Below are 15,197 nucleotides of genomic sequence, written 5' to 3'. Positions count from 1 at the left end.
ATCACACGCAGAGGTTTATGGCCAGGGAACTGTACAAACGTGTGTAAGAAGTGTTTCAGTGCCAGACATACTGTGCGAACGGCTCTACACACAGTTGCCTTTCCCACATGCTCTGCATCGCCCACATTATACAAAAAATGCCCTGAGGCAAAAAACCGAAGTGCTATGCACAGAATGTTTTTTGTGCTAAGCGCAGACCCGCGGTTTGTGACATGTGCAATATGCGGTGCCAAGAGATGGGTCAAGTAAATTAACGATTCTTTTGAAAACCGATAACGCTCTTTTAAAAAATCATTTGGAAATGAAAAGACATCAATACGCGGTCTTATTACTCTCTCCCGGCGGAAAAAACCTCGGATAATTTGTGCTTCCACGTCCACAGGATCGTCATCAAAAGGGCACGTCATGCTCAGTAACCTTCTGAAACAAGCTTACCCTGGAACATAACCTGCTCGGTGGCAGGTTATCTTCAGAGAGTAAGCTGCTATGGTTACATACATACCCAGAAAGTTACCTCCGTTTTTGGAACCGAAAGTTGAGGTTATCCACTAACTTACCCTTAAACTTAGCCGGGTATGTCACATAACCTGCTTTCTGGAATACCCCCCTGGAATGATGAGATAAACAACACAACAACAACAACGAGCAAAAGCCCTCGTAAAAAGAAAATAATGACCTTGAGAATAAGTTTAAAAAATGTAAAATGAAGAAACAAGCAGGACACAAGTGAAATGGGTAGTTTAGAAAGTGACGCCTTACATAATGAAGTATTCAAAAGAAAAACACAGTGAACAGGCCTGATTCAAGCCCAGTCTCCAGGGGCTGTGAGGCCACATGGCTAACCACTGCACCACCATTTGTTGAATAATTTACCTCTCTGAAGTCCAGGTTTTCATTTAGGACACCTCTGTATTTTGCTCCATTTAGCTTTTGTTCTAATGAGCCTATACAGTTTAAGCAAAAGATTAAGAGGTGACATGATTGAAGTGTTTAAAATTATGAAGGGAATTCGTACAATGGATCTAGACTGTTATTTTAAAATGAGTTCATCAAGAACACGAGGACACAGTTGGAAACTTGTTAAGGGTAAATTTCACACAAACATTAGGAAGTTTTTCTTTACGCAAAGAACAATAGACACTTGGTCTAAGTGACCAAGTAGTGTGGTAGACAGTAAGTCTTTAGGGATTTTCAAAACACGAAGAAATAAGTGGATTGGACTGGTGAGGTTTGTTGGGCTGAATGGTCTGTTCTCATCTAGAGTGTTCTAATGTTCCCTCAAACCTGACTAGTCTTTTAGTTCTTCCTCTGAAAAAACCCCTCAGCTTGATACTATAACCATCACGCATTACTGTTGGAATGGTATTGTACAGGTCATGAGACATGCCTGTCTCCTCCAGACATGATGCTAATCTTGATTTCATCAGACCAGAGAATCTTGTTTCTCACAGTCCAAGAGTCCTTTAGGTGAGTGGGCTCCCGTGTGTCTTTTTAAGATTTTATTGAATTTATTCAAATCAAACAACAATCCATACAAGCAAGTCAAATTTTACAAAACTAGGTTCAAATCAAGTCAACCCCCATCCATAAGAAAGTGAGCTAGGTCAACATAGTGACACTTAATAGTAGAAAAGATAAGTATGTAAATAATTAGAATAAAAAGGGGAAGAGAATCCGCTTCCTCAAGTTAAATGCTTATTCTAAAATATTATTAATTAGATCCTGCCAGGTATTAAAAAAGTTCTCATGTGTCATTTATTGAGAAGATACATTTGTCAAGTCACTGTCATACATCCCAGGCTGGTGGAGTGTTGTGGTGATGGTTGTCCTTTTAGAAGTTTCTCACATCTCTACATAGGTTCTCTGGAGTTCAGCCAGAGTGACCCTCTGGTTCTTGATCACCTCTCTTACCCTGGCCCCTCTACCCCGATAGCTCATCTTGCAAGGACAGTCAGCTCTAGGAAGAGTCTAGACTTCTTCCATTTAAGTGTTATGGATTCTGTCCGCTTGGGAACCTTCAATGCTGCAGGAATTTGCTGTAGCCTTCCTTAGATCTGTGCCTTGACATTATCCCATCTCTATGCTCTGCATCAGTTCTTTTGATCACATGGCTTGGTTTTTGCTCAACTGTGAAACCTTATATAGATAAGTATGTGCCATTCTCAGTCATGTCCAGTCAATTGAATCAACCACAAGTGGATTTCAAACAAGGTCAACGACGAGCAATGAAATGTGATCAAACTGAACTGAATATCAAATGTCATAGCAAAGTGTCTGAGTACTTGTGTCAGGGCAATGTTTCCTTTTTTATTTTTGTATTTTCTAATACATTTTCAAAAATATCTAAAATCCTGTTTTTACTTTGTCATTCTGGGGTATTGAGTGCTGCTTGATGTACAGAAATATGAATTTGAACAATTTTTGCACAAGGCTGCAAAGTAATAAAAAGTGAAAAAAGTGAAGGGGTCTGAAAACTCTCTGAATCCACTGTATCTAGTGAAGCTGAGAATTAAACATTTCAGTGAAACTTGAAAACAAAAGTGTGAAATTCATTAGCCTCCTGAACTCTAACATATTTGCATTCATTTTATTGACATATCCATTCAGAAGTCAGATTGTCATGGAGGTGCAGCGAGTGGTGTTACCTCCTCACGGGTCCTGTGCTCTTTGTCTGAATTCCATGTCATTGTGCTGTCTGTGTGAAGTCTGCATGTTTCCCTTGTGTCTGTGGTGTGTTTGCCTCCTACATCCTCAGAGATGCTGATAGGGTGATGGTAATGCCAAACTGGTTGAATGCCAGTGGGCCCTATGATGGACTGACACTCTGTCCAGTTCTGTTACCAGGATAGGCTCCTGTCCCTCCAGCCAAGAACTTGAATTAGATTAAGCAGGTATGAGAAATGATATGCTGTGTCATTATGAAATCATTAAATGCAATAATTCACACTTGAGCAACCTCTGAGTCTACAGTGGCTGACACCCAACACATTATATTTTCTGACAACTGGCACACACCTTGCTCAATACAGGGTCCACCTTTTCAAACCTCCTCACCCAGTAAACAGAACATCCAGTATATGTGCAGAAAGTCATAGATCACTATTCATTCCTACTCTACAAAATGTTGTTGATGATCACAAATTCTAAAATGCATGAATACTTTTCTCCTTCAAACCCCTCCACAAAAAACACTGAATATCCACAAAGCATTTGCAAACGCCAACCCCCTGTTTTCAAAACTCAGCCAGTCATCATCCAACCTGCTATATCCTAACACAGGGTCACGGGGGTCTGCTGGAGCCAATCCAGCAAGGCAGGAACAAATCCCTGGGCAGGGAGCCAGCCCACCACACGACACACACTCACACCAGGGACAATTTAGGATTGCCAATGCACCTAACCTGCATGTCTTTGGACCATAGGAGGAAACCCACGCAGACACGGGGAGAACATGCAAACTTCACGCAGGGAGGACCCGGGAAGCAAACCCAGGTTCTCCTTACTGCGAGGCAGCAGCACTACCACTGCACCACCGTGCCGCCCGTTTTCAAATCTTATCAATTTAATTTCAAAACATAGGACACTGAGTTCTACATGATTTTGCAAAATACAAAAATACTCCACAACCAAACCACCATAGTAAATTTTGAAATTTCAAAACACATATGGTAAAACAAATATAAAAGTAGGTCATCCATCCATCCATTAACCAACCTGCTATATCCTAACTACAGGGTCACGGGGGTCTGCTAGAGCCAATCCCAGCCAACACAGGGTGCAAGGCAGGAAATAAACCCCAGGCAGGGCGCCAGCCCACCTTAGGGCGCACACATACACACACACACCAAGCACACACTAGGGACAATTTTTTGGAATCGCCAATGCAAACTGGAAACCGGAGTACCCGGAGGAAACCCATGCAGATACAGGGAGATCAACTCCAGCTAATAAGAATTTCAGCCCTTGACCTTTCTTGGTCACACCTACTGTAGCCATGCTTCACAAAAATGGACCTGTCAGAGACAGACAAGTGGGTGACAGTGGTAGAAGAATGCCAAGGGCAGAGAGAGAGGTGTACACAAGCATGGTGAAAGGCAGAGAAAAGGTCAAAAACCATACTCTCAGATGAGATTACGGCAACAGTGATTGATTGTATTTTAAATCATGGTCAATCCATGAGAGAGGTTGGTCTGCAAGTACAGTCAAATCTATCATGCTCCACTGTTGCATCCATAGTAAGAATTTCCAGCATACAAACAGCTTAGCTGTGTTTCCTACAGGAGCATATTACTGAACATCAATTACGATGCCTAGCAAAGTAAGTTTTTGTGTTTCTGCTTTACTGTAGGACCCAATAACTACCACCCACTAAAGGAAGAGGAAACATTTTCATTGCTGAAGAGAATGTGCCCGTGTTGCTATAGTGATTGGCAACAATGCCATAATACTATGAGAAATTCATAACCGACTATTGGTAGAGAACACTACAAAATGTACACATAACAGCTCAAAAGTCTTGAAAAAGCACCAAACTATGATAAATCACTTGTACAATGTCCCCATTGAAAGAATTTCTGAATATGTAAAAGAACGAAGATGTCAAGATGTTCAGGTAAGATGTCCATAACATAACAATACTGATTCTGAACAACTAAGGAATAATGTGACTTGTAGGTAATTGTTTTGTGTGTTATGTTTTGGTTTTTTTTTTCTGTATTTTAGAGAGTTATGGAGCTTGAAACCTGGCAACCATCCCCTACATATGTGTCTTTGTTGGTGATGCTGGCTTCAACTTGACCAAAACACACTGCTGAGGGAGGAATGTGACTAGAAGAAGAACTACCATGAATGTTCCTGGTCAGATGAGAGCCAATATCAGAATTTGTATAGCAGTATCTACACAAACTAGTTATGGTGCTATTCAACATTTTTCCTGGATGGACTGTATGCTAGGCTTGCCATAGCTAATCAAATAGGGCAGGAGAGGTAGAATCATCAGCTTTGTCATCATATGGGACAATATGGCATTGCACCGTTCCATTGCCATCATGGATTGGTTTATAGCCAATGCTAAGATGAAGCTACTATTTCTGCCACCTTACTCACCGTCCCATAGTCCCATAGAGGAGTTCTTTGGCTCTTGGAGACGGAAGGTCTATGATCACCATTCACATGATGATATGTCCCTCTTGAATGCAATGAATGCTGGGTGCTTGGCAATATCTGTAGAAGACTGTGAGGATGGATTGGCCTGGCATGCAAAAAGGTTCTTCCCAGGTGTATGGCAAGAGGGGAAATAAGATGTGATGTGGATGGAAATACAGATCAGACGACAGGTTACATTATTTCAGTAGGATTTCACTGCTTTTAAATATGTCTCTGGTTTATTTTTTGGTTTCCTTTTTCTATTTTTTATATGAGCTAGTATATATTTTTTACAATAATTATAGTACAACATTACTGATTAGAATCTTTGACATTGACCTAGGTTTGGCATTGACTTTGATTAAAGTATAAGAAAGATACTACAAGCACATCATGCTACTTTTTGGAATGCTATTTGTGGTCACTGATTTTTCACTCATTTTGTTATGAGTGACAAAGTGATTTAGTTACATGACCAGCTTTGCTAATGTTTGAGGCATATGTGAAATATTTTAATGATTTTAGTGCATTATAGTGGCAAAATTAACTGATTTGCTAAGCAGCATGAGGGCAAGAAAAGCATGTGATAAGTTGAAAAAGGTGAATCCTGTATTGGGAAACGTGTATAACCAATTGTCAAAAACTAAAGCTGAAACACTTCTTCCCACAACATGGCCTTTTCCTATTCCTCTTTTAAAGCTTACATGTGGCAGGGGGCATTCAGATGGTACCTAAATGTGTTTAGAAAAAAAAAGAAATTCTAACAAGTAATAAATGCCCTGTACAGTAAAATTTCATTTCAGTGAATGTGTCTTCTCTTTATTCATTCGACATGTTGGACCTTCTGTGTCTACACATGGATTTAGTCAGTGATGTTTTTGGTGGATTACAATAAATGTATGAAACAAGAATTGCACTATGAAACTTACCATGGATTCTGCTCTGCCTCAGTGAGTGGTGTTGTTAGAGGTTTGCTTGTGAATGTCCAGCGAATGCTTGAATGTGTTACTGTTGTATTGCTTTGTGTTACTGTTTGAGTGGTCTATACTGTTTTGCATCATGTACTTCTTGTTTTGATGGTTTTCATTGCAACACTCACAACTGCAAAGAGTTTTGTAAAATACTTTATTATTTCGCAGTTTTTTTTTTTAATTATCAAGAGACTGTGGTTACTGTTTCCTCCACTGTGATAAAATACCAGAGAAAAACTGTAGTTGCACATTGGTCACGTACAATGTGTCACGTACTCATGGTGAATGGGGGGTGTCTTACTCAGAAAATTGCAAGATCAAATTTCACTTCCTTTTTGGTGATTAAATCCCAGTGACACATTTGGCCGAAGAAGAAGAAGAAAAAGGAGAAGAAGGAGGGGGGAAACATGGAAGGTAAAGAGAGTGGAACTGAGTGTAGGATGAGAAAGAAGATTTTTGAAGGGAGTTGGATGAAGTGATGAACAGTGTACCCAGAGACAGAAAGTGGTAATTGGAGCGGATTTAAATGGACATGTTGGTGAAGGAAACAGAGGAGACGAGGAGGTGATGGGTAGGTATGGTGTGAAGGAGAGGAATGAAGAAGGTCAGAGGATAGTGGATTTTGCCAAAAGGATGGACATGGCTGTGGTGAATATGTATTTTAAGAAGAGGGAGGAACATAGGGTGATGTACAAGAGCGGAAGAAGATGCACAAAAGTAGATTACATCCTATGCAGAAGAGTCAATCTGAAGGAGGTTGAAGACTACAAAGTGGTGGCAGGGGAAAGTGTAGTTGAGCAGCATAGGATGGTGGTCTGTAGGATGACATTGGAGATCAAGAAGAGGAAGACAGTGAGGGCAGAGCCAAGGATCAAATGGTAAAAGATGAAAAAGGAAGACTGCAAGGTTGAGTTTAGGGAGAAGGTAAGACTGACACTGCATGGTAGTGAACAATTACCAGACAGCTAGGAAACTACAGCAGATGTAGTAAGGGTGACAGCAAGAAGGTCAGAGTACTAAAGGATAAAGATGGAAACGTACTTACAAGCGAGGAGGGTGTGTTGAGCAGATGGAAAGAGTACTTTGAGAGGCTGATGAATGAAGAGAATGAGAGAGAGAAGAGGTTGGATGATGTGGAGATAGTGAATCAGGAAGTGCAACGGATTAGCAAGGAAGAAGCAAGGACAGCTATGAAGAGGATGAAAAATGGAAAAGCCGTTGGTCCAGATGACATACCTGTGGAAGCATGGAGGTGTCTAGGAGAGATTGCAGTGGAGTTTTTAACCAGATTGTTTAATGGAATCTTGGAAAGTGAGAGAATGCCTGAGGAGTGGAGAAGAAGTGTACTGGTGCCGATATTTAAGAATAAGGGGGATGTGCAGGACTGTAGTAACGACAGGGGGATGAAATTGATGAGCCACAGCATGAAGTTATGGGAAAGAGTAGTGAAAGCTAGGTTAAGACGTGAGGTGATGATTAGTGAGCTGCTGTATGTTTTAATGCCAAGAAAGAGCACCACAGATGCAATGTTTGCTCTGAGAGTGTTGATGAAGAAGTTTATAGAAAGCCAGCAGGACTTGCATTGCATCTTTATGGACCTGGAGAAAGCATATCACAGCGTGCCTCGAGGGGAGTTGTGATATTATATGAGGGAAGTGTGACAGTGGTGAGGCCTGCGGTAGGAGAGACAGATGCATTCAACGTGGAGGTGGGATTACATCAGGGATCAGCTCTGAGCCCATTCTTATTTGCAATGGTGATGGACAGGTTGACAAATGAGATTAGACAGGAGTCCCCGTGGGCTATGATGTTTGTTGATGGTACTGTGATCTGTAGCGATAGTAGGAAGCAGGTTGAGGAGACCCTGGGGAGGTGGAGATATGCTCTAGAGAGGAGAGGAATGAAGGTCAGTTGGAACAAGACAGAATACATGTGTATAAATTAGAGGGAGGTCAGTGGACTGGTGATGATGAAGAAGTAGAGTTGGCGAAGGTGGTTGAGTTTAAATACTTGCGATCAGCAGTACAGAGTAATGGGGATTGTGGAAGAGAGGTGAAAAAGAGAGTGCAGACAGAGTGGAATGGGTGGAGAAGAGTGTCAGGAGTAATCTGTGACAGATGGGTATAAGCAAGAGTGAAAGGGGAGGTCTACAGGACGGCTATGTTATATGGGTTGGAGACAATGGCACTGACCAGAGAGCAGGAGACAGAGCTGGAGGTGGCAGAGTTAAAGATGCTAAATTTGCATTGGGTGTGACGAGGATGGATAGGATTTGGAATGAGGACATTAGAGGGTCAGCTCAAGCTTGTCGGTTGGGAGACAAAGTCAGAGAGGCGAGATTGCATTGGTTTGGACATGTTCAGAGGAGAGATGCTGAGTATATTGGGAGAAGAATGCTAAGGATAGAGCTGCCAGGGAAGAGGAAAAGAGGAAGGCCTAAGAGAAGGTTTATGGATGTGGTGAGAGAGGACATGCAGGTGATGAGTGCAACAGAACAAGATGCAGAGGACAGAAAGATATGGAAGAAGATGATCTGCTGTGGCGACCCCTAACGGGAGCAGCCGAAAGAAGAAAAAGAAGAAGACACACAGTGACACGACACTGCCTCAGCATTTCATTATCAATGAAACGAAGAACTTACAATATGTTGAATGGACTGACATCCTGTTTGTTCTTTATTACTGCCTTTCTTTTGTAATTTTTAACAAATTCTTAATAAATCTTTTAAAATTAAATAAATCTTCTTTTGTTTGGGGGTTGAAGGTCAGAGGTTTCCACAGTTCCTCCCTTTTTGAATTTTTCTTTATTTGAAAACCTTGTCCCCATCATTGGGTCTGTACAGGCCATAAGTCTTCAGCTTTTGTTAGGGTAAGGCTACTGTGGATTGGTGAGGCCTACACTTTTGCCTCAGAACTGTGTGGAAATGCATGTCTAACTTATATTTTTGAGACCTTTCTTTTTTATGAATTTAATGAGCAGGTGGAAATCATAAAACCAAAGAGTCACTTACTAACAATTTGTTTTTAGAATATCCACAATATTGGCATATCATTGCACCTATGATGTCACACTTACAGGGCCATACCTCCTGACAAAAACCATCGCATCTTTGTAACAGATGCTTAAAATAGCAGCACACACTAAAAAAAAAAAATGGTGTCAAAGTAAATTCAAAATATAGTGATAAAATAAGTCTCAAAACAAAACAAAAGTAAAACTAAATTTTAAATGGTATAAATGTCTCAAAAATATAAATGAAAGTCCACAAAGAAAAAAGTATTAAACCCAAGAAACATTTAACAAAGTGCAAACATCCATAATAGTATTTAGGACTCATTAAGTTGCAATGTATTAATTTTAATGGAGTCCTTAAAAGAATATAATGTAAAAATAATTGTAACTGAGGAGCTGAGGTATGGGACATAACTACTAGATGAAAAAGAGAAGAGATTCATGAAATGAGTCATGTAAAACAAAGTTCAGGTCAAAGTGTCATCCTCAGCCAGCATAACTCCTCCTATACTAGGACTCAGCATTGCCTGGAAGGGTGTCACTTAATACTGAGTCAGATCATGAAGACCAAGCGAAGGGAAGTTATTTTTTGAAAAACTTCATTCTTTTTTTGTAACTTATCAAAGCAGGGAAAGGTCGAACTTTACCTGACTCTGGGAGCTTGGCTCACATGGGTCCCCAGCTGGGATTTCATTAATAGGTGGCATTTGAACGTCTGAAAGAAACATATTTACAAAAAAGAATGTCACCTATGGACATCTGGGAAACAGACATAAATCCAACCCATTAAACCCCTTTAGGTAATGGTGCCCCCACTTTGGGCTTATCCATAAACAATTTCTCGAAGAAACTCTCAAGCAGAGGCCTGGTGTGTTCAAATCATGGCCCTCTACAAGATCCAAACACAGTCTTACTAATCAGACAGTTACAGCAGCCCCATAATGGAGATATACTGTATGGATACAAATGTCCCTGTGATGCCCTACCCTTAGTGTTTATTCCCAACCTTCTGGGTGTAGCAGGGACTCAGGTCTTGACCTGTTGCCCTGATTATTTTGATTTAATCTCTTTCACTTATCCGATTAGTTGCTAGTTTACTTTTTGTTGAATAAGTAATGAGAAAGTAAAACCTTTTTGGTGTCGCTTGTCACCTGATGAGAAGTTAATATAGCTTGAGCACTTGGTAAGAGCTACAAGATTGTTAGCTATATCCGGATATGTAAAATAATTAAAAGAGGATGTACAGTACATACTTTAACTTGGGCTGCACTAAATGAAGGCGCACTATTCAGTGTCATCAGTTCCTTATGATGTGGCTTGTGGGTACCATGTGATGCTTTTGTGGGAAAGATAAGAATGAATGAGAACTAAAGCAGTGCCATAGCTGGAGTTTGTGCCACTCGGGGTGGGGCTTAATTTGCCGCCCTCCAACATATCTGAATATGTGAACCTATTTAAATAGAAAATTAAAATGAACACACCAGGCTTCTGCTAGGAGAGTTTCGTAGAGAAAAATTAAGATCAATTTTGCATAGATTTATTCATATATAGAGAAACAGCAATCATTTTTCATATATAATTTATAAGCATCAACTAGATAAGAATATAGTATAGATGCACTGATAAGGCGTGTTCTAATTATTAGTTTAATATAATTACACTGCGAAAACCAGAACCAGCGTAGTGTACAAGTGATAGGTGGGGATGTTTTCTGCGCAGAGCAAGAAAGCATTCAGATTGATAATGAAACACAAGTTATAAATTTTAAATGAGTTGTTTATCTTTTTAGAAATTATTATCAGTGTAATGTTTATGTTTATGTTTAATTTTGTTATTGCCTCATAAATTTCAACTGCTGTGTCTGATGCCACCATAGAAGGACAGTCTGAAAATTATTTGTGAAAGATTTGTTGATAAAAATCAGAGATTTTTACTTTTTTCATTCATGACTGATATTTTTCCAAACCCTGCTGCTTACACGTGAATTGTTCTGACCCCTTTATCCAATAATGCCGCCCCCAAAAATGTACTGCCCGGGGCAGACCACTCCCTCCGCCCTCCCCTGGCTACACCACTGAGCTAAAGTCTTCAGAAAGTCGAGTGTTTTAGGATTAGGTAGACAGTATTATCCCAGTGGGAAATTTGTTGACATTTACAGTGGCATATAAAAGTATGCCATCCTCTTGGCAGTCATCATAATTGGTTGCTACATTTACCCATTCAGAAGGCGTACTCACTTTTGATAAAATCATCTGCGTGTAACAGTTAAACTAACCTGCATGTGTTTAACACAAGGAAGGAAGCTGAAGTACCTTTACCTTAAATAGATAGTTAAATATCTATAGAGAATGGTTTATTTTGAGTTCACATTAAAAATACTGAATGAATAAATGTGTACACATCTTTTGTCATGCAGAAAATGATGATGACTTTCAAGAGGATTGAATACGTTTGCATGCTACTATAGAGACAACAGTCAGTCAGTCAGTCATTATGCAACCCGCTATATCCTAACAGAGGGTCACGGGGGTCTGCTGGAGCCAATCCCAGCCAACACAGGGCGCAAGGCAGGAACAAATCCTGGGAAGGGTGACAGCCCACCTCAATACACAGACACACACACCCACCCACACACACACACACACACACTAGGGACAATTTAGGATTGCCAATGCACCTAACCTGCATGTCTTTGGACTGTGGGAGGAAAGCCACGCAGACACAGGGAGAACTTGCAAACTCCACGCAGTGAGGACCCGGGAAGCGAACTCAGGAACCACTGCACCACCGTGCCGTCCTATAGAGACAACATGTCCTAAATAATATGGAGTATAACCCAGCAACTAGAAGAGGAAGAGTGAAGATGATAGGAGAGAGGAGGAGGAGGAGGATGGGTGCCTAAAACAGACGGTTCTGGAAGGCAGAGACAAAATCTGGATACCTGTGGGAATACGCAAGCATGGAGAGGCTGAAGGGCTTCTTTTCATTACTTTGGTGTTAGTTAAGAAGCACTGTGCAGTCAGGCCTGGGGTCATCTCCCACCATGGTCACTGTCTGCATGGTCATTCTGCGTTCATGTGGGTACTTCAGCTTCCTTTCTTGTGTCAAGCACATGCAGGTTAGTTTAACCATTACATTTAGATGATTTTATCAAAAGTGGGTATGCCTTGTTTTCTTGGGTGGTTCCTGCTAGGATGGTCTCTTGCTCCTTGTGACCCTGTAAAGGACATGTAGGGCCAGACTAGGGGGCAAAGGTTTTACTGATTGTGATTTATAAGAGCATAAGAAATGTGTCTAATGAGATGGAACCATTCAGTCCATCAAGCCTGTTTATTTAGCTAATTGCTGAACTGTCCCAGTCTCATCCCAACACATCTGAAGTGCTGTCAAGTATGTCTCAGTAGTTTGTTCCCGATTACCATAACTCTTTATGTAGAGAACTGCTTCCTGACTTTGAATGCACTTACCCTGATCCAGTGACTCTGTTTGGACTGGTAGTTCCATAAGGCATGTTAATGAAGTTGATTACGTTTGTGAAAAGTGGAGAAAACAATATAGAATTTAATATAGGCAAGGGTAAAGTGCTATATAAGTGAAAGAAATAGCAGTTCTAACCATCAGTCATTTCAAACAGTAATACTCATTTGCAACATTAGGAATGTCTTGCCTGTATTTTTAAATCAATTTAATGGCATTGTAATAAAAAGAAGAGCAGTATCAAAAACATAAAAGATTTCTAGTCTGGTGATTCCAGTCTTTTGAATGCTAGTGTATATGCAGTATGCACACATACAGTCTAATGTATATATCATAGCACTACAAAATCAATTCCCTTTGGTCAGTAGTGCTATAAACGGCCATCTACACGTTACTGGTGACTAGGAAACAGTTTAAAACCAAACAGTAAATGAGCCACTGAGACATTATTTCGATTTATGAGCTGCATTGTACATTCAATGTAAATATTGTTATCAGAAAGATTACAGCCTACAGAGTGACATATCAAAAGTAAAGACCAGTTGTTCTGCTTCCACTCAAGAGTGAAACACAGTAAAAAAAAAAAATGGGATAAATGGAGGAAGTTGATTACACAATGAACTTTGTGAAGCTAACGACATTCTAAGCTTTGTTATTTCAATACAAGAATAAAATTGTTGAAGTTACAGCGGTCAGTAACCGGATACTGAGATTCACTGTATGCCATCCGTGACTTGTATCTGATAGTTATACAATTTATCTATCCATCCATCCATCCAGTTTCTAACCCGCTGAATCCGAACACAGGGTCACGGGGACAATTTATCTATTTAGCTTAAATACCACAATAAACAAAATTAGAAGTCAATACATTAATACTGGGAATTACGAAACTCATCAACGTCACACCCCTGTTATTTCGTCATTTCAAATTTGAAAAACTCAACTTGTGTTTTCAGGAAACTCGTTCAGTGCTTGACGGCTAAGACAATATATTAAACGTAATCAATTCTTTGATATTGTCCTACTCAATTGACACACTAAAGTTAATTTACCTCACTAAATGCAGGGTACGGCACGTTGAAGTGGCGATTTTAAACTGGACCAAACAGAGGGAGGCCGGAGCGGACCTGCATCCCGTCCAGGATTTGTTCTCATCTTGCGCCCGATGCTGCTGCTCCGCACCCGCGAATGGATTACTGGATTACGCCCGTTCGTAAATGGATGGCTATTATGTAAGCTAAGAGTACAATGACTGTGAAAAGTCGATGACCAAATGAATGACCAAATCTCCGATTTTAATCCTATATTCCAAGGACGTTAACTTCATGTTAATTGGCACCCCAACTGTGTGATGAAATGCAGTGCACCTGATACAAATGAAAGAGGCAGCACTGAGCTGGACATGCGGGCTACAGAATGGACTGTGAATCAAAATAAAGAAATAACACACGATAGCACGATGAATACGTCGCTTTATCCGTTTAATTCGGGTTAGTCATGACTTTTTAGTTGATTTACTATGTACATGTGACCTATTGTTTTCTGTATTCGAAGTAATGCAACATTCAAATTACGCAATAATAATAATAATAATAATAATAATAATAATAATAATAATAATAATAATCCTTTTTTCTTCTAAACGCAATTACACAGCCTTTCATCTTACAATTGTATAGCATGCCTTCATATACAGGGAAATTAACGTCTATTGATTAAATTATATAGTATTTCAAAAGTATTAAAAACAGCTTCTGTTGGAATATTAAAATTAAAATATTTCGGTATGGTTGGACGTTATTTCTTTTTAGATTATCATTTTTTTTTACATTATCAATCAAAGAATCAATCTGTCTTTATGTACTGGTTCACTCTCCCAGACTTGCATTATTCTGGGTGCGGACATCCCACAGTTTGCTCACACCTGGATGGCTGCACTATACGCGTAAACCGCAGAACCGACAGGAAATACAAGCAAAGACAAACACTGCGATCAAACTGGAAATAAACCCAGGTGTTATGAACTGGGAGGCTGCCATTGTACTTAGTGCACCACCTTTATATAGCACCTTTTACACAAATACCTCAGTCTTCACTGTAACATTTGAAGTTCTCTGAAGATCGCATTGAAGAATTCAAGCAGCGTTACCTTCACGTTTGGAGAGCTTCGGCGGATGCTGATTCTCGAAGTGCTTGTTCCTCTTTGCTGTTGTTAATATATTGTACAAGAGGACCGTCACGATCATCTGACATCATCATATATTTGTAAACGGTCATTGGAAGTTAAGTAACTTAAAAAAAAATATTACCGATTTTCAATTTGGTCTAATTCTGGGAACTATCTCGCCACTCCAGAGGCCAAAGAAAACCCCATTGTGTAAGGTTCTTGCGATGTAGGCTATAACGAAGAAGGGGTGTTTCCTTTTAATGGCATTAATTTATAAATATATGTATTTTAAAAGATCACTGACATAGCTGGGATTGCTTTCACCGGTTCAAATCACCCCAGATTAATGGTTGAAACGTTTCACCACCCATCCAAATACATCACAGGGTACACAGGCGTTCTCGCCCACTCTTGCTGACAAG

At 40.1% G+C, this 15,197-nt stretch overlaps 1 protein-coding gene across 3 annotated transcripts in view; it reads right to left on the bottom strand.

Annotated features, from left to right (window-relative positions):
• LOC120542585 (hexokinase-2-like) overlaps positions 1-14,803 on the bottom strand; it is a 46,546-nt gene extending 31,743 nt beyond the window's left edge. The window contains exons 1-2 of one of the 3 annotated variants that reach the window (XM_039775148.1): positions 14,758-14,803; positions 9,776-9,843 (exon numbers count right to left, since the gene is read on the bottom strand). In XM_039775148.1, coding sequence (XP_039631082.1) covers positions 9,776-9,835 — 60 coding nt within the window. In that variant the 5' untranslated portion in view covers positions 9,836-9,843; positions 14,758-14,803. Of the gene's footprint in view, positions 1-9,775; positions 9,844-14,692 lie in introns of all 3 variants that reach the window. The other 2 variants (XM_039775146.1, XM_039775150.1) reach the window with 2 other exon arrangements.
• Positions 14,804-15,197: the final 394 nt, after the last annotated feature.

Source organism: Polypterus senegalus, chromosome 13 (genome assembly GCF_016835505.1).
Source record: "Polypterus senegalus isolate Bchr_013 chromosome 13, ASM1683550v1, whole genome shotgun sequence".
Classification (NCBI taxonomy): domain Eukaryota; kingdom Metazoa; phylum Chordata; class Cladistia; order Polypteriformes; family Polypteridae; genus Polypterus; species Polypterus senegalus.
Note: the sequence above shows the minus strand (reverse complement) of the source record. Positions and strands in the feature narration are given on the sequence as shown.